The 18,601-nt window shown below is 42.0% G+C and overlaps 2 protein-coding genes and 4 non-coding genes across 6 annotated transcripts; 5 read left to right on the top strand and 1 right to left on the bottom strand.

Moving 5' to 3' along the window:
- Positions 1 to 2,799: 2,799 nt before the first annotated feature.
- Positions 2,800 to 7,002, top strand: rpl17 (ribosomal protein L17). Its single transcript, XM_084934508.1, has 7 exons — positions 2,800 to 2,865; positions 3,244 to 3,293; positions 3,472 to 3,512; positions 4,777 to 4,911; positions 5,094 to 5,192; positions 6,400 to 6,591; positions 6,921 to 7,002. The coding sequence occupies exons 2-7, from the start codon at positions 3,254 to 3,256 to the stop codon at positions 6,966 to 6,968; spliced, it is 555 nt and encodes a 184-aa protein (XP_084790634.1). The 5' UTR covers positions 2,800 to 2,865; positions 3,244 to 3,253; the 3' UTR covers positions 6,969 to 7,002.
- Positions 3,336 to 3,405, top strand: LOC146383264 (small nucleolar RNA SNORD58). Its single transcript, XR_014800942.1, has one exon. It is a non-coding gene; the product is annotated as a small nucleolar RNA SNORD58 (small nucleolar RNA).
- LOC146383263 (small nucleolar RNA SNORD58) lies at positions 4,947 to 5,014 on the top strand. Its single transcript, XR_014800939.1, has one exon. It is a non-coding gene; the product is annotated as a small nucleolar RNA SNORD58 (small nucleolar RNA).
- On the top strand, positions 6,058 to 6,124 carry LOC146383262 (small nucleolar RNA SNORD58). Its single transcript, XR_014800940.1, has one exon. It is a non-coding gene; the product is annotated as a small nucleolar RNA SNORD58 (small nucleolar RNA).
- On the bottom strand, positions 6,401 to 9,753 carry LOC146383259 (uncharacterized). The gene is made up of 3 exons (XM_084934507.1): positions 9,107 to 9,753; positions 8,666 to 8,801; positions 6,401 to 8,403 (listed from the first exon to the last, which is right to left on the bottom strand). Exons 1-3 carry the CDS (start codon positions 9,700 to 9,702, stop codon positions 7,660 to 7,662), a joined length of 1,476 nt encoding a protein of 491 aa, XP_084790633.1. The 5' UTR covers positions 9,703 to 9,753; the 3' UTR covers positions 6,401 to 7,659.
- Positions 6,784 to 6,851, top strand: LOC146383261 (small nucleolar RNA SNORD58). Its single transcript, XR_014800941.1, has one exon. It is a non-coding gene; the product is annotated as a small nucleolar RNA SNORD58 (small nucleolar RNA).
- Positions 9,754 to 18,601: the final 8,848 nt, after the last annotated feature.

Genomic DNA, 18,601 nt, shown 5'->3' with positions numbered 1-18,601 from the left:
CCTTTAAAATGTCAAAAACTGTTTCACTCCTCCTGTCACAGCCTCAGTGTGGGGGATTTATCACAGTGGGAATAACCTACAGCAGTTTCATGTCTGTGACATTGAAGAGCAGAAGCTAACGCTGGTAGTTTGATCTGTTTATCATCATTCACAAAGTGCATTCTGGGCACAATTACATTTTAAGGCTGTAAAACCCCTCACTACACATTTTATACACTGTTCTCAGACAGGCATCAACATTTTCACACTTTTCTCTCTTATTTAACCACTCTCAAAGTTCAAACCTACGTAGAAAAATAAGTCCAGTATTACAGAATGAAACCAAAGATCAAACCCTGTTTTCACGTCCAGAATATGGGAACAGAGCAGCTGTGAGAGAATTCAACAGCAATGAATCTATGGTACGGAAGTAGAGGAAGCAAGAAGAATGAGTTAAATAAAGTTTGACTTATCTGACTGTGTTGTTTTGCTTAATGCGCCTTATAATCTGAAAAATACAGTAACTTCTACATTCCGTTAGCATGAAGTCCATTCCATGAAGTACAATTACCAGAAGTCCAACTTTTTGTGCAATGCTTAGCATCTTCCTCTGCCTTCGACGGTGCAACACATTTCGTCAACATTGTTGTGTTTGTTGGAGAGAAAATTTACAACATACAGTACAGCACTTTATGTAAATTTGACAAGTTAAACACATTCTGTACTGTACAGGCGACACAGCACGGAGATTGATTGACAATGCTCTACAGCCAATCAGGACGTAGAACACAATGAGCTGTAAAAAACAAAACAAAAAAACAAAAAAAAACATGAATGAGAGGCAGAAGGCGACTGTAGTTCTTATTAACAGGGTATTGCCGACTTTTGTCTGTATGTCATATTTATGATTAAAAACTAATTTAATCAAATTAGATATTATAATTTTTCATATGGGAATTGATTCAACACCATCCTTCCAGACCATCTCCGAGGCAAGCTTTCCCAGATGAATGTGCCTGATCCCACCTGCCGGTGGATCACTGACTTCCTGACGGACAGGAAGCAGCACGTGAGGCTGGGAAAGAATGTCTCGGACTCCCGGACCATCAGCACCGGCTCCCCTCAGGGCTGTGTTCTTTCTCCTCTGCTCTTCTCCCTGTACATCAACTGCTGCACCTCCACCCACCAGTCTGTCAAGCTAATCAAGTTTGCAGATGACACCACCGTTATTGGACTCATCTCGGACGGGGATGAGTCTGCCTACAGGAGGGAGGTTGAACGTCTGGTGTCCTGGTGCAGCCACAACAACCTGGTGCTGAATGCCCAGAAGACAGTGGAGATTATTGTGGACTTCAGGAAGCACACAGCCCCACTTCCCCCCATCATCCTGACTGACACCCTCATCACCTCTGTGGACTCATTCCGCTTCCTGGGTACCACCATCACCCAGGACCTGAAGTGGGAGCCCACCATCACCTCCGTCATTAAGAAAGCCCAGCAGAGGATGTACTTCCTGAAGCAGCTGAAGAAATTCAACCTGACAACACGGACGATGATGCAATTCTACGCTGCAATCATCAAGTCCATCCTCACCTCCTCCATCACCGTGTGGTATGCTGGAGCCACTATCAGGGACAAACAGAGACTGCAGTGTGTTGTGCGCTCTGCTGAGAAGGTGATTGGCTGCAGACTCCCATCTCTGCAGGACCTGTACACCTCGAGGACACTGGGGCGTGCAGCTCGGATCTCAGCTGACCCTTCTCACCCTGGACACAGTCTGTTTGACCTGCTCCCCTCAGGCAGGAGGCTCCGGTCCATTCGCACCAGAACCTCTCGCCATAAGAACAGTTTCTTCCCCTCTGCTGTTGGACACATGAACAATAACCGTATGACTGTTCCCACCACTAACACATGACCCTACGCTGTGTTTACTGCATCATTCCATGTTTGGCATTGATCACCACCTGCACTCATGTATATATCTATCTACTTAGCACTTTTAATTCTTATTCTTATTTTATTTATTTTTTTCTCATGTCTATTTAAGCGTTATTTATGACAGTATGTTTGCACTAAGCACCGCAGCAATTTCCTAATGTTGTAAACCTGCTCAACATTTGGCAATAAAACCCTTTCTGATTCTGATTCTGATCCTGCAACATGAAATGCTGGTATTGGAAGTATCGATATTCCTCAGTGAGACAGTAGACTGCGGTGAGAATGAGAGTCCAAGTGCATCGTAAAAACATGTAAATATGACTGACAACTGTAAACGAAGCAGCATCTCGCTCCAGCTTAAAGAAGAAGCAGATACTAACTAAGATGAGAAACTGCATCAGCTCATCAAGCTGAGGCATTTGATTATTCTGAATGTCAACCTGAGGACATACTGTTTGGCTGCTGAGTTTGGTTCTGTTTCTGTTCTGTGGATTTGTTTGCAGTGCTTTGTTTTTGTGTTGAATTAAAATCAAAAGTTAAGTTAAAATATTATACAAAAGTAAGAATGCCTGCTTTTCTAACAGAACAAATACACAATATTAGGCAATTATAAGGCATCTCATAAAAAGACTAAATGCAAAAGGGTTTATCAACACACAGAGCATTCAAACTTCCCATCACTATTATCGTGTTTACGTCATAATCATGGCGTAACCACGGGAAAACAATTTTTCTCGCGTATTTTGTGTGTGTGTGTGTGTGTGTGTGTGTGTGTGTGTGTGTGTGTGTGTGTGTGTGAAATACCACCCCCTGCTGTCCATTCCGCCTCACTGCGCCCCGAGCACCGTCCTCCTCCTCCTCACCGCCAGGGGGCGGTAACCCTCACAGGAAGGCAGAAGTAGAGGAGCGCCGTCCGGGAGACTTCCTCTTCCTTCCGCGGCCTCAGAGGTAGGAGTTCTGTCCCGCTCACGAAGCGGAGAATCCATGTTAAATCTGAGTAAATATACTGCATCCTGCGCTGTAAGCCGCTGGATTGTGTCAGTTGTGTGTAAATGTGTGCGCTGATGGTTGAATTGTGTGTCTGGAGCCATTAAATGAAGTTTTATGAAGATATTTGCGGAGACGCCGGGTTGGTGGCTCCGGCGGCTGTCCGCCATGTTGGCTCCGTGTGGCGTGGATAGGAGTTGTAAAGCGGCCCTAGCAGCTCTTTTTCTCCGTGTTTGTGGGGTTTAAATCTGTTTAACGTCACCTGAGACGGTGCTGTCTAAGATGGTCTTACCTGCTGTGTGCTAGCCTGAGGAGACTAACGTGTGCCTCTTCTTACAGATATCTGACAATGGTCCGCTACTCTCTCGACCCCGAGAACCCGACTAAATGTGAGTAAAGGTGAACTTCAGCTATGCGTGGGGGTTAGCTGGTGGCCGTGATGACCTCTTAGGACACCTTTGGATTCCACATGAAAACAAACTAATGACACAACTGAGCTGCCGCACTCACTGGTGGAGTGATCCGGGTCTTTGCTGGGGGTGCTAACGGCTTCTCTCTGTGTTTCAGCATGCAAGTCGAGGGGATCCAACCTCCGGGTGCACTTCAAGGTAAGAGTCCACATGTGGGCACAGACCAAGGGGATCACAGGGTTCATCTGTAGTCTCACGCGTGTCCATGATAAAGTAGATTCTCTCAGGTGTAAAGGTGTGTAGAGGCTCAGAGTAGGTTACATGAGCAGCAGCAGGCTTCTGAATCTGGGCTCTAATAACTCATTAAACACACGTGGATGTGGGTTCAGAGTTAATATGGTGCTCTGACTCAGTAGAGAAAAATGATCCCATTTTACTTCAGAGTCATGAAACTGTGAATGGCTCGTTGTCGCGGGGAGTGATGGGAGATGCACTGAAATGTTTTATACTCTTGCATTATGTCTATCTATGATCCCAGCCAATAGAAACACTGTACTTTGGTCAGTTTATTTCACGCAGACACGTTTGTCCCCCCCAGTTTTTCCACTTCCTCACACCCAGTTTGAGTGATCCTTACATTGATGCTGTGGTTAATTGTCCTGATAGAAGTGATTATGGTTCTCTCACTGATACATGTAAAAACCACACAGGAGGGGTCAGTGGTGTTTAAGAGCTATCTGTGATGTGTAGTTAAATATCCTTTGAGGTTGATGTCTCGCTGAAGCATAAACCTCAGTGAGGTCTGTTCATTAGAGCTTCAGGTAACGGCATGAGCCTGGTTTCTGTGAACAGCCCAGTTTGTTTGGAGCTCTGCTTCAGCTGCAGAATGTGTGAGATGTCTGAAAATAAATGGTGACACTTTTAATCTCTCTTTTGAATACAGGTGTAATCCTCCTGTAATTAAATAGAATTTCTGTGTATATAATTTGAAGTTAATATTTAAGCTCAGATACTTAAAGCTCTGCTCCCGAGGATAAGGAGTGAATAAGTCGGGATTTTACAGGAAAAATAAATTACTGTGAACGGCTTGAGTAACTTTTGTGTGTTTAGAAATGTTGAATAGACAATCTGCTGTGATTGAATGAGCTGCTGGTCTAATATTTATGTCAGTGGGAGGAGCTCTAGTTTTAAAGATGGCTGCAGTGCTCCTAGGTTTGTTTGGCTGTGGATTAAAGAGACTTGGTTTTCTGTCGAATCGATCAGATTGCACAGATTCTCTGATGGTTTGTTTGCCTCCCCTAAAATCTATAAACACGTTCAACTTTCATTAAATCTAATGTGACGGCCGAGGCCCTCAGAACTGACCCGACATCTGGACGTCATGCTGATGTCATGAAGGTTACGACATAAAGGTGCCACTTTGTTGATCCGGTCTCTGACCCGTCTGTGTCCTCACTTTCAGAACACCCGTGAGACGGCCCAGGCCATCAAAGGCATGCACATTCGCAAAGCCAACAAGTACCTGAGGGACGTCATCGTCAAGCACCAGTGCGTCCCCTTCCGCCGCTACAACGGCGGCGTTGGCCGCTGTGCTCAGGTGAGGTCCCAGTGAGCGTGGCATCACTCTGACAGCTGCAGTGATGACCTTCTTAGGACACCTTTGGATTAAAGATGAAACTAAATCTAGTAATCTGAGCAGCAGCGAAGGCGGCCAGAGTGACCCCGCCTCTGAGCTTGGAGGCATGGTCTAAAAGCACCTTTGATGTTTTCTGTTTTCAGGCCAAACAGCACGGCTGGACCCAGGGACGCTGGCCCAAGAAGAGTGCCGAGTTCCTCCTGCACATGCTCAAGAATGCCGAGAGCAACGCTGAGCTGAAGGTGAGGTCATGAGGAGGTGAGGGGCCAACGGGTGTAGCAAGCAGACAGAGAGATGGACTCCCTGGAACACACTTTTATATTGAAAGGATCGATTCCAATTTAGTCTGAAGGTCGCACCCGTCTGTCTGCAGCTTTAAACACCTGAAACTGTGCTAGTGATGTGCAAAGTAGTTTGTGTGATCGAATCGTTGTTAGTTTTCTAAATGTGGCGTCTCTTAAGTAGTGTGCATGTCAGCGTCGCATTAATGGAAAATACTTGTTTATTTTAAGACTAAAGTCCAAATGTTGGACTGTTCTGCAAATGAGTTAGCTGTCTTATGTCTGTGATGAGTCGTAGCTCCTCTGTATGGCATGAGCTGTAACATCCATCCTTGCGTTTCCCAGACGCAGCTTTCTGTACTGCCTCTGTGACGTCCTTGAACTCATCACGCTGTTTTTATGAACTAAAGGAGCCGTGGCAGCTTTGACTTATCGACAGCTTTAATCTCACGTTTTAACTTGGTTCTCAAACTGAACACTAATATTTTTCTCTCAATGATACTCCGTCGTGCGTTTCAACTTCTTAAACGTGACAGAGTATGCACATTTGATCTAAATCTGTTGAGCATATCTGGATTTTGTTGGTCCAACAGAAAGCAGGTCTCTGAGGACACTGGCTTTGATTTCATGAAGTTATGACACAAGAGCGTTCTTTAAGTTTAAAATGATTATCTGCATCGTGACATCAGCCTACAGGTGGCGATCACAGGCAGGCTTTAGGGAGGCGAGCTTCCACATGAGGGCAGGCGGAGACGTTGAGATGACCCTGAGCTCTGTTTCAGCTCTGTGGAGCTGGTTGTTGTTGAGCTGATCGGTGAGCAGCAGATTGCAGTGATGACCATTTAGGACACCTTTGTATTAACCATGAAAAGAACAATTACAGTCTGAGCAATCTGAGAATCACAGACAGCTGGAACGAGAGGACAACACCACTTTAATGATCATATGCTTCAGGCCTCAGTTTGATTATTGATGTCTGAGCATCTATTGATCTGCAGTCGGTTTCTCGGGTGACGTTTAGTCTTCATCTCCAAATGTTTGGAAGCAATAGGTGAACCAATCAGAGCCTTTGATTAATAAATGATTAATATCTGATGATTTGAGCTCTGAAAGGATCGATGGCGTCTTATTTTCTCGTGGTGGTTCTGACCCGTGTTTGTGCTTTCAGGGTCTGGATGTGGACTCTCTGGTCATTGAGCACATCCAGGTCAACAAGGCGCCAAAGATGAGGAGGCGTACGTACCGCGCCCACGGCCGCATCAACCCCTACATGAGCTCGCCGTGCCACATTGAGATGATCCTGACAGAAAAGGAGCAGATCGTCCCCAAGCCCGAGGAGGAGGTCGCCCAGAAGAAAAAGGTGAGAACGTGGAGAGGGAAGAGCGAGGGGTGGGGCTTCAAACATGCAGCACGGAGCGAGGTTAGGGGCCGAATTAAAGTTGGCTTAGTCTCTAGGGACCTGGAGAGCTGTGATTTCCCTTTTACTGAAGGTCCCATGAATGCCACAGCAAACACAGTGAATCCTGCTCCTCTGGCTGCACATCTGAACCCGTCGCAGTGATGACTCCTTAGGACACCTTTGGATTCTCCATGAAAACAACCCTGTTAAAACTGAGCGACTGTTGGCCAAGGCAGCGGTGCAAACTCTCTGATCGATGATGTCATAACCCTGCCTCTTTCTCTCTGCAGGTTTCACAGAAGAAGCTGAAGAAGCAGAAGCTGATGGCACGCGAGTAAAATTCTAATAAACCTGAAACTTGTTATGAGAGAAGACTCTGACTCGTTTCTTTCACCAAGCATACCTGAAAGCAATGTTCCTCCTTCAAAATAAACCTCAGCTGCTGCTTTAGCAGCCCAGCTGATGGATTATTCCTCTCTGTGCCTTTCAAAATAAAAGCCCTTAAGCCTACTGTGACCTGTTTACAACCCTGAACGATTAAAATCAAGTTATCTTGTTTTACTGGACATGTACTTCACAGAGCAGATGCAGAATAAAAGTTTACAATAAACATAAATATTAATGCCACAGTGAAGGTCTGAACTGTGAGTGCAGCTGTTTATAACAATAACAATGAGCGTAAAGAAGAGTTGAGGTATTGAAGCAGCATTCCGGTTCATCCACCTGTGGCAGGTGTTGAGCAAATGTGATTCTCCAACGATTTAGTGATTTAACTTTATAATTTTGATAAACAATTTTGTTGACTCTGAATAGTAATATAGTAGTATTATTAAACAGTATTATTAACATTCAACATTTGCAATGAGTTAGAATTATCAATAACTGGAACTCAACTATCAGCACTCAAGTACCAGTTCTGTAATCAAGTATTGTCAAGGAAGAAATGCAACTGTAGTGGCCTCAGCTGCAGGTCATTTTCCATAAGTTCCTGGTACTGGCACTGGTGTCTTGGGAAAAATCCATCTTGTCTCACTTAACCCATTTTTTAACTAATGTTGTGTTCTGGTAATTTGACAGCATACATGCTACTGCAAACAGTTGGTTGATATTGTAAACATGTGACATGGTAATGATGCTATCAAAAAGTTTGTTCTGTTTGATCCTCCTAATGACTCGCTCCACATGTACCCTGAGTCTGGCTATGGCCTGCGTCTCCTTAACCTGGTATGCTGGCATCTGCTTCCGCTTAGATAGAAAAGGTGGGCAGTACACTTTGCATTTACAACAATCGGTGATTAGGAAACCCTTATCTACCATCACTGCCATGTCTTCAGTCAACTTCTCAGCGATGCCTGATTGTTTGAATAGTTCCTTGTCACTAACCGAACCAGCATACAGATTAGAGATGAATGTCACTGGACCATGTGGAGCTATGCCAACCAGGGCTTTCATCGTACAGTGGGATTTGTACGAAGAGTACATTTCACTTTGGAGAAGTGGTGAGGATGGTGTCTGACACCTCAGCTCTGTACAGTCAAGGATCATCTGGGTGTCTGAGAAATCTTTGAATTCCTCAGAGAAGTAAGCTTGCACGTCTGCACATGTAAGCCAGATGCATTGAGACCCCAGTGCAGTGGCAAGAAAATTTGTCCATGTTGCAATAATGCGGCTCACTGTGGACTGGTGTACGTTAAATCGATGTGCCAGGTCCCTCACCTTCAAACCAACTGACAGGAAAAGAAAGAACTCGTCAATTGGCTGAAGCAGCTGCCTCTGAAAGGTGAAAACAAAAGGGAAAATGTTACTCCTTAAGCTATGAACTAGTAAAATTACGCTTTTCTTGGCTAAATGTTTTGTAATGGTTATGCATACCATACTGTACCATGGGGTAAACAATGAGGTGCTGTAGTACACAGGTGTATGTATGTAAAGGATGCTGAGTCCTTTATGCTATTGTACATAATGTAATGTTATTGTACATAAATACATTAACATTACACCTCTAGTTCTAACTACCAACAAACCCATAACCTACCGTTGATGAGCGTGCAGGTGTCAACACTTCTTTGTTCCTATTGGCAGCTGACTTGGCTCTTGAAACCTGGATCATTTTATAGATGCAAGGCTCAATCAAAAACCAAAATGCCATCAAATGATCATACCTTGGAAATCTATTCACGAGAGAGACATACATCGTGTCAATCATTAATTAACATTACACACTGACATAAAAATAATATAAACTGTGACAAATATGCTAATAGTATGCTGTATAAAATAGTCTGATTAAGAGTCTATTTGGTGTTGTATTTTACCTGTAGCATTAGGATATCGTTTAAATACTAAAGCATCTACATGAAACATACAATCAGCAGAGAAAAAGTAAATTTCTATTGTGTTTCGTTAAGACTGGAAACACTTGAAATTTAACCTTGGTATATTTTAAACAGTTAGCTTGAATAGAACTTAGGTGTACCTGGTATAGAATCGGATGTCGGTGTCGGAGCCAGCAAAACGCTGTAACCCAAATTCTCGCTGGACACGTAACTCCTGTATTTCCTTCCTCAGAGTCTCCACGTCTTCGGACAGGTCTTCTGCAGCTGATGCAGATATGTCCAATGCAGACGGCTCAGGGACTGAGCAGTAGTCATGATCTCTTGTAAGACTGTGCTCTTCTTGATCGTCAGGAGGAACTAGTTCAAGGCGTCGCTCCGTTCTCTCCCAAACACTACGCCACGGTGGTTCAACTTTATAGCCATTCCACTCAAAAAGTGTTGGTACAGCACCTTTAATAAGCCGCCTTCGACCATCAAGGGTTGTTGGCACTATGAGTTGATCATTGGCGAAATGTCTGCTGCAGACCCTGGTGTGAGAGGTAATCGTGAAATGATCCCGGCATATGTTTACCAGCCATTGTCTTCTCAAGTCAGAATGGGTCGGAACGCCATGAAAACTTAGTATGCCGTTAAATTTGGCTGAAGCCGAACAAAGTGGGACACAGCAATGCTCGGAGTATTTCTTCTCCTGTTTTTGAAAATGTTCTGTTTTAAATACTTTCCTTTTTATACTCATTCCGAAGTGACATTAGCATAGCTACCGATAGATAAACAAACATACCGGAAACGCCCAAGCGGTAGTATTTGGAAACGGAAATACGTCACATGCCCTAGTGCAAGTAGTCCATTACCAAGAATAGAGAGGGGACAGCCTAACATATGAAACAGGAAAAAAAAAAAAAAAAACCCGCAGTGTAATCTATTTATTTCAACAAAGTAACTGTATTCTGAATACCACCTTTTCCAAATGGTAACGTAACGGAATACAGTTACTCATATGTTGTATTTTAAATACGTAATGCCGGTACATGTATTTCGTTACTCCCCAACACTGCTTTTAGACCCCATTCCTACAACAGTGCTCAAAGAAGTCCTGCTATTAATTAATGCTTCAATCTTTAATTGAAGCCTCCAGCTTTCTGGCCTCTAGCTCACCTTGGAATGGTTCGCAGCTGACTGTGAAGCGGTGGGAATGAGAATCAGCACCTCCAAATCTGAGACCAATGTCCTCAGCCGGAAAAGAGTGGAGTGCCCACTCCAGGTCAGGACGAGTTTCTGCCCCAAGTTGAGGAGTTTAAGTATCTCAGGGTCTTGTTCACGAGGGATGGGAGAAGGGAGCGGGAGATCGACAGACGGATTGGTGCTGCAGCTGCAGTGATGCGCACGCTGCACCGGTCTGTTGTGGTGCAGAGAGAGCTGAGCGTAAAAGCAAAGCTCTCAATTTACCGGTCGATCTACGTCCCTACCCTCACCTATGGTCACGAGCTGTGGGTAGAGACCGAAAGAATGAGATTGCGGATACAAGTGTTGGAAATGGGCTTCCTCCAAAGGGTGGCTGGCCTCTCCCTCAGAGATAGGGTGAGAGGTTCAGCCATTCGAGAGGGGCTCAGAGTAGAACCGCTGCTCCTCCACATCGAAAGGAGCCAGTTGAGGTGGTTCAGGCATCTGACAAGGATGCCTCCTGGGTGCCTCCTGGGTGAGGTGTTCCGGGCATTTCCCACCGGGAGGACCCGGGGCAGACCCAGAATATGCTGGAAAGATTTTATCTCTCAGCTGGCCTGTGAACGCCTTGGTGTTCCCCCGGACAAGCTGGAGGAAGTGGCTGGGGAGAGGGAGGTCTGGGCTTTTCTGCTTGGGCTGCTGCCCCTGCGACCCGGCCCCGGATAAGTGGAATAAAATGGATAGATGGATGGATCTTTAATATGATCAACACATCTCTTATAATCGGCTGTGTACCACAGGCCTTAAACCGTTACTTAAAAATCCATCTCTTGACCCAGCAACTTAGGTAATTATAGGCCAATCTCCAACCTTCCTTTCATCTCAAAAATTCTTGAAAGAGTAGTTGTCAAACAGCTAACAGATCAACTGCAGAGGAATGATTTATTTGAAGAGTTTCACTCAGGTTTTAGAGCCCATCACAGCACAGAAACAGCTTTAGTGAAGGTTACAAATGATATTCTTATGGCCTCTGACAGTGGACTCATCTCTGTGCTTGTCCTGCTAGACCTCAGTGCAGCGTTTGATACTGTCGACCATAATATCCTATTAGAGCGATTAGAACATGCTGTAGGTATTACAGGTACTGCGCTGCAGTGGTTTGTATCATATCTACAGTGGCTTGCAAAAGTATTCGGCCCCCTTGAACTTTTCCACATTACAGCCACAAACATGAATCAATTTTATTGGAATTCCATTGCACTGTCTCTACCAGCTTTGCACATCTAGAGACTGAAATCCTTGCCCATTCTTCTTTGCAAAGCAGCTCCAGCTCAGTCAGATTAGATGGACAGCATTTGTGAACAGCAGTTTTCAGATCTTGCCACAGATTCTCGATTGGATTTAGATCTGGACTTTGACTGGGCCATCCTAACACATGGATGTGTTTTGTTTTAAATCCTTCCATTGTTGCCCTGGCTTTATGTTTAGGGTCGTTGTCCTGCTGGAAGGTGAACGTCTGCCCCAGTCTCAAGTCTTTTGCTCCAAGAGGTTTTCTTCCAAGATTGTCCTGTATTTGGCTCTATCCATCTTCCCATCAACTCTGACCAGCTTCCCTGTCCCTGCTGAAGAGAAGCACCCCCAGAGCATGACGCTGCCACCACCATATTTGACAGTGGGGATGGTGTGTTCAGAGTGATGTGCAGTGTTAGTTTTCCGCCACACATAGCGTTTTGCATTTTGGCCAAAAAGTTCCATTTTGGTCTCATCTGACCAGAGCACCTTCTTCCACATGTTTGCTGTGTCCCCCACATGGCTTGTGGCAAACTGCAAACGGGACTTCTTATGATTTTCTGTTAACAATGGCTTTCTTCTTGCCACTCTTCCATAAAGGCCAACTTTGTGCAGTGCACGACTAATAGTTATCCTATGGACAGATTCCCCCACCTGAGCTGTAGATTTCTGCAGCTCGTCCAGAGTCACCATGGGCCTCTTGGCTGCATTTCTGATTAGCGCTCTCCTTGTTCGTCCTGTGAGTTTAGGTGGACATGTCATGAATAGGCTGTTTGCAGGCAGGATGAGGACCCAAACGCAAGCTCACGGAGGCAGGAATGAACTCAAAACACAGTTTTATTGCTGACGGAAGTTAAGGCGATACAAAATAATATGAAACTAAACTGGGAAGTCATAAAGGAACTGACTCACGAGGAAACACACGGAGGGGCACACAGTCATGAGGGAGAACACGACACTGAACTGAGGGAGACGCGGACATAAATACACAGAGGGTTAACGAGGGAAGTGGGAGCACACGAGGAACACAGCTGACACGGATAATCATAATGAGACAGGGCAGGAGTGAACACAACATGACGCATACTGACGAGAGACTGTAAAACAGGACGTACACAGAGGTTCAGACAGGAGGAGAGAGAGCACGGGGAGAGCACAGACATAACGGGCTGGGGAAAACATGGAATAAAACACAAGGAGGGGAAACGAGGGCTCACAGATACATAGAGGGGCACACAGGGGGTAATCAAATAAGGAACATCTTAACAGAACAACCTAGGAACCAAGGCATAAATAAGGAACAAAATACAAAACACACGAAAACTAAGAATACTGGGCCAACATGGCCCAGGACCATGACAGGACGGCCTTGTCTTGGTAGGTTTACAGTTGTGCCATACTCCTTTCATTTCTGAATGATCGCTTGAGCAGTGCTCTGTGGGATTTTCAAGCCTTGGGAAATCTTTTTGTAGCCTAAGCCTGCTTTAAATTTCTCAATAACTTTATCCCTGACCTGTCTGGTGTGTTCTTTGGCCCTCATGGTGTTGTTGCTCCCAATATTCTCTTAGACAACCTCTGAGGTCGTCACAGAGCAGCTGTATTTGTACTGACATTAGATTACACACAGGTGCACTCTATTTAGTCATTAGCACCCATCAGGCAATGTCTATGGACAACTGACTGCACTCAGACCAAAGGGGGCTGAATAATTACACACACCCCACTTTTCAATTATTTATTTGTAAAAAATGTTTGGAATCATGTATGATTTTCATTCCACTTCTCACGTGTACACCACTTTGTATTGGTCTTTCACGTGGAATTCCAATAAAATTGATTCATGTTTGTGGCTGTAATGTGACAAAATGTGGGAAAGTTCAAGGGGGCTGAATACTTTTGCAAGCCACTGTATCTAATAGACTCCAATTTGTTCATGTATATAGAGAATGTTCTTCACACACTGCGGTTAATTATGGAGTTCCACAGGGTTCAGTACTAGAACCAGTTCTGTTTACATTATACATGCTTCCCTTAGGCAATATCGTTGTATACTATCCCTTAGGCATAGCATACATTTTCACTGCTATACAGATTCTTACTCTGGATGACATTGCTTTGGCCTCCAGTAACACTGTGAGGAACCTTGGAGTGATTTTTGACCAGGATATGTCCTTCAATGCACATATTTAACAAATATGTTGGACTTCTGTTTTCCATTTGTGCAACATCTTTAAAATTAGAAATATCCTGTCTCAGAGTGACGCTGAAAAACTAGTTCATGCATTTATTACTTCTAGGCTGAAATCAAATCAAATCAAATAAATTTATTTATATAGCACTTTTCACAGGATAAAAACCACAAAACGCTTCACAGTAATATAAAAAAGAAATACATAAAATACATTAATAATAAAACACACAGCACAAATCTAATTAAAAGCCAATCTAAATAAATGAGTCTTAAGCTGCTTTTTAAAAGAATAAATACAATCAAGGCAACGTAATGATGGAGAGAGAGCATTCCACAACCTGGGGGCCACCGCTCTAAAAGATCTATCACCTCTAGTCTTAAAACGAGTTTGTGGGACTACCAACAGCCTTTGATTAGAAGATCTCAGGCTGCGGGAGGGAGCGTGGGGTTCTAAAAGATCAGAAATGTAAGCAGGGGCATCACAATTCAAAGCTTTAAAAGTCAGTACCAAGATTTTAAAATGAATTCTAAAATGTACTGGAAGCCAGTGTAATGAACGTAACACTGGTGTAATGTGCTCTCTTTTTTGTGTCTTAGTTAAAAGCCTTGCAGCAGCATTCTGGACTAACTGGAGACGCTCAAGGTTCCTTTTGCTCAAACAAAGAAAAAGGCTGTTACAATAATCTAAGCGAGAAGAAATAAAAGTATGAATAACCATTTCTAACTCAGATTTAGACAGCAAAGTTCGCAGTTTGGAGATGTTTCTTAGCTGAAAAAGGCAGTTCCTAATTAACTGGCGAGAGTGTTGTTCTAGGGACATGAACTACTGTAATTCATTATTATCAGGATGTCCTAAAAACTCCCTGAAAAACCTTCAGTTAATCCAAAATGCTGCAGCAAGAGTCCTGACAGGGACTAGAAAGAGAGAGCATATTTCTCCTATATTGGCTTCCCTTCATTGGCTTCTTGTTAAATCCAGAATTGAATTCAAAATCCTGCTCCTCACATACAAGGTCTTAAATAATCAGGCCCCATCTTATCTTAATGACCTTGTAGTACCATATCACCCCATTAGAGCACTTTGCTCTCGCACTGCAGGCTTACTTGTTGTTCCTAGAGTATTTAAAAGTAGAATGGGAGGGAGAGCCTTCAGTTTTCAGGCCCCTCTTCTATGGAACCAGCTTCCAGACTGGATTCAGGAGACAGACACTATCTCTACTTTTAAGATTAGGCTTCAAATGTTCTGTTTGGTAGAGCATATAGTTATAGGCTGGACCACGTGACCCTGAATCCTTCCTTAGTTATGTTGCTGTGTTGTGAGTTATGTTGCTGTGATTTGATGATATATAAATAAAACTGAATTGAAATCTTGTAGGTCCCACAGTCTGAGAAACAGTGACACAGCTGATCACTGTGATTTATTATAAAATAATGCAAACAACTCTTCAAAGGTGTTAATTTAGTTTCACTGCGGGATTAAATCTTTGTGTGAGTGTAAAGTTGAGCTCAGTGAAGTCAAAGAGAAGGCTCCGTCCAGTCTCTATCAGTGTTTCTGTGACACGTTCATAAACTCATAAACACTAAACTGCAGCTGCTGGTCGTGAACTCGGCTGACTTCATGTTTCCAGGATTTACACATATGTCATGGTCCTGGGCCACACACTAGGATTTTCATACAGGTAGTCTCATTAAGCTGATTACAAGGCACGTGTATAAAATGAACCCCGTGTGCTGACACAGTCTGACCAGAGGGGGGCGCCTGCGCACTGCTGATTTTGTGTTTCAGTCTCTTTCAGCAGGTTTAAGCATCTTCCTGATCATCATCATAACACAACACCATAATTTAATCTGTCCAGCTGCTCCAGATTACTTTATTATTTCTCTCCAACAATTCTCTTATCAAAAATACAAAATCAATAAACTTATAAACAGAATCAATCTGAGGTCTGTCGAGTTAAATTTTTTATTTGCATAAATGCATCGAGCCTGAAATATTATTATTAATTATTAGTAGTTTATTGTAATCAATAACACATTTTCTCAAAGATTCAAAGATTCAAAATCGTTTGTTGATTTAAAGGATTTTCAAAACATTATTTAATTACTGTTATTAGCAGCAGTATTATGTCTCTGTAAAAGGACTCAAAGTAATCTATTACATCTAAACTAAAGTAACCTGAACCAAGCAGTGCTTCATATTTTCCATGTTTTGTGTTAATGATCAGCTGTGATGTCATCACTCCATCCGGCTCTATACAGGAGCAGAGGTTTGAAGTTTAGGAAAATGGAAGCAATAAAACAGATTTTTTTTACTTTATTAGTTTTTTATTCTTATTTATCACCGAAGACCTGCTAGATTTAATTAATTTATTAATTAAAAACTAATGAAACCTAATTTTTCCTGAGTTGCAGGCTGCAGTGTAGCCTGAGAGGTCAAATCTAGGGCTGGGTGTGACATCACTTCCTGTTACTGTTTTCTGTGACTCATTTGTTTCTGGCTCTGTCACATTTACATGTTAGAGGAACAAACAGGAAAATCTGCCCCACATCTGCCAGAGGGAGGGGTTTATTTTGTTTCAACGACAACAACAGGTATTCCAAAAAAAAAAAAGAGAAAGATAATATATTAATAATATATTATAAATGATCATATTTTCACCTCAGTAATTATATTAGAGGTGAACATCATTAATATTGATTATTAATTGTTTGTGGATGATGAAGCGAAGAAATAGAAAATCAGCAGTAAATGAGTGTTAAAAAAAACGTCTTTTCATGATCCTCCAGAAGGACCTGCTGCACTTTTTTATGCTGCAGCTTTTCAAATTTCCAATATTTCCTTCAAAATAAAAGCCTGAAATGAGTTCCAAACCCAGGGCTCGAGTCCCCATAAAGGGTCACCAGGAAATTTTAAGCGTTCATGAGAAAGTTTGAAGAGATTAAATTAAAGCGGAGAACTTAAGACAGGAAATGACTCAGATCTTTGTGACTAACCGTCCAGATGTTTACAGAGGCTGAGCTCATGTTTGACCTGCAGGGTTTTTATCTCAGATTTTTTTTAGTTTAGAGCTGAAACACAAACACGTTCCTCTCAGGTCTGATCCACAGCCCAACGGTCGAGGCTGCCACTCTCAGAATTTATTTGTTCGTTCATTTCATGCATGAATTACACTGTAAAAAAAAAAAAAAAAGGGGGGGGTGGAGGTTTCTGTAAAATTGAAAAATTTAACGTGTAGTTAAAAAAAAAACAGAAAATATGGAAAATAATTTTTTAAATAATAATAACATGAAAAAAATTTTCATTTTAAAACTGTTTACACTGTATTTTACAGTTGTTGTTGTTGTTGTTGTTTTTTCTGCGTGTGCGCTGTTAATAATCTTTATTGTTTAAAATGATAATGTTCAAATGTTCCTCTGGAAAAAACTAATTAACTTCATTTTGCAGTTTTAAAAATACACTTTAGTTTCCATTTACGTTTATAAGAAGTTTTTAAAAATAGAAATTAAATAAAATCCAGCCTGTCCTTTAAACCTTTAGTTTGATTAATCTTCTGGTCTGTGTGTGTTGTTATGGATAAACTCTCCCAGCTACTAAGATTTGCCCCACAAAATTAGATTTGGTCCTTAGTGACCTGCTGGATGTTAAACTGTTTATAAAACCAGCACTCATTTATCCGTGCGGTGTACAGGGCACATGAACGCAACACAATCTGAGCCCTCTGAATTTTAAAAGAAATCTTGACCCTTAACCATTTACTGACTTTATCTTTAATAAAATTTGCTAAACTTTTATTTCTAAATGTAAAGCTGTGTGACCGATCATCTTTAACTCACCATTCTTACGTTAACTGAAAGTAACGGCAACTTATTCAATTACAGACAAACTAAAGCTAATACATAATAAATAAACAAAGGTCAGCTTTACTTCTTGCAAAAAAGCAGTGTCAGCATAACAATGAAGCGTTATATTAAACTGTTTGTTTTAAGAATTCAGGAGAAGTCAGACACATTTAATATTTTATATCAAAGTAAGAGCGCTCTAATTAATTTTAAGTTAAACAGTTTGTACAGATTTAATTTAGTAAATGTTATTATAAATAAACTCAAAGATTATACAATAATTAACCTAAAAATGTATGAATTAAGTTTAACACATTAATTTGAATCAACCAAAAAACAGTTCTGGAAACACTGTTGTTTGTTTGTTTGTTTGTTTGTTTGTTTGTTTGTTTGTATATGCATTTCTTTTCTTCTTCTTTTTTTTGTTGCTGTTATAACCAAATTTCCCCTTGTGGGACAATTAAAGGATTCTTCTGTTCTTCTATTCTATTCTACAAAGTGGCATCAAACCATCAAGCAGCACTTTCCTTTTTCCTTTCCATGAAATCAGAGTCACGTGGATAATTATTATAAAATGAATTTAATGTTCTTGGTGATTTTTCCGAAATATAAGCGTTGCTATTGCAGCGCCCCCTGCTGGCTAGTGTTTGTCTGTTTAGATTTAAAATAATTAAAAATTATTTTCATTTATTAAGACACATTTTACTATATTTTATTAAACAGTAAAGCGTGACTGAAATCATGTTTATTATTTCAATCATAAAAGCAGAGTGTGTTTAAATTTTTTTTCATGCATTTTAATTTCCACTATTTTACTTTATTTTATTTTACTTTATTTCATTTCTTTTTACCTCATTTTATTTTGTTTTAATAACCGGCCTGGTTTTGCTCCTCTGATTATTTAAATCATACTTTTGTCTCTGACCTTTAAATTCTCGTTTTTCTCTTTCTTCACATTTTTTTATTTCCCATCACTCATCTCATTTCTGCTCAGCCAATCACGAGGCCCTCCTGAACCGGGAAGGTCTACGTCACCCCCAGGTTAACCAATCCGGAGAGACCACCCCTGCCCGTCCCCAGCCCCCCTCCCCGTCCTCCTGCTCTCCCTCCTCTCTAACTTGGGGCTGATAGTCTGGCGCGGATGATCAGCTGT

This window comes from Perissodus microlepis, chromosome 7 (genome assembly GCF_051167445.1).
Source record: "Perissodus microlepis isolate ML-2025 ecotype Zambia chromosome 7, ASM5116744v1, whole genome shotgun sequence".
NCBI classification, from domain to species: Eukaryota; Metazoa; Chordata; class Actinopteri; order Cichliformes; family Cichlidae; genus Perissodus; species Perissodus microlepis.
This window is presented reverse-complemented; position numbering and strand designations above follow the sequence as displayed.

What these genes read in the sequence shown, in the direction of transcription:
- rpl17 (XM_084934508.1), top strand. Translation starts at nt 3,254, where the DNA reads ATGGTCCGCTACTCTCTCGACCCCGAGAACCCGACTAAAT. An exon ending in GCGTTGGCCGCTGTGCTCAG is followed by an intron (nt 4,912 to 5,093) that starts GTGAGGTCCCAG and finishes TTCTGTTTTCAG; the next exon opens with GCCAAACAGCACGGCTGGAC. An exon ending in AGAGCAACGCTGAGCTGAAG is followed by an intron (nt 5,193 to 6,399) that starts GTGAGGTCATGA and finishes TTGTGCTTTCAG; the next exon opens with GGTCTGGATGTGGACTCTCT.
- LOC146383259 (XM_084934507.1), bottom strand. Translation starts at nt 9,702, where the DNA reads ATGAGTATAAAAAGGAAAGTATTTAAAACAGAACATTTTCAAAAACAG. An exon ending in GACATCCGATTCTATACCAG is followed by an intron (nt 8,802 to 9,106) that starts GTACACCTAAGT and finishes TCTCGTGAATAG; the next exon opens with ATTTCCAAGGTATGATCATT. An exon ending in CACCTGCACGCTCATCAACG is followed by an intron (nt 8,404 to 8,665) that starts GTAGGTTATGGG and finishes TTCACCTTTCAG; the next exon opens with AGGCAGCTGCTTCAGCCAAT.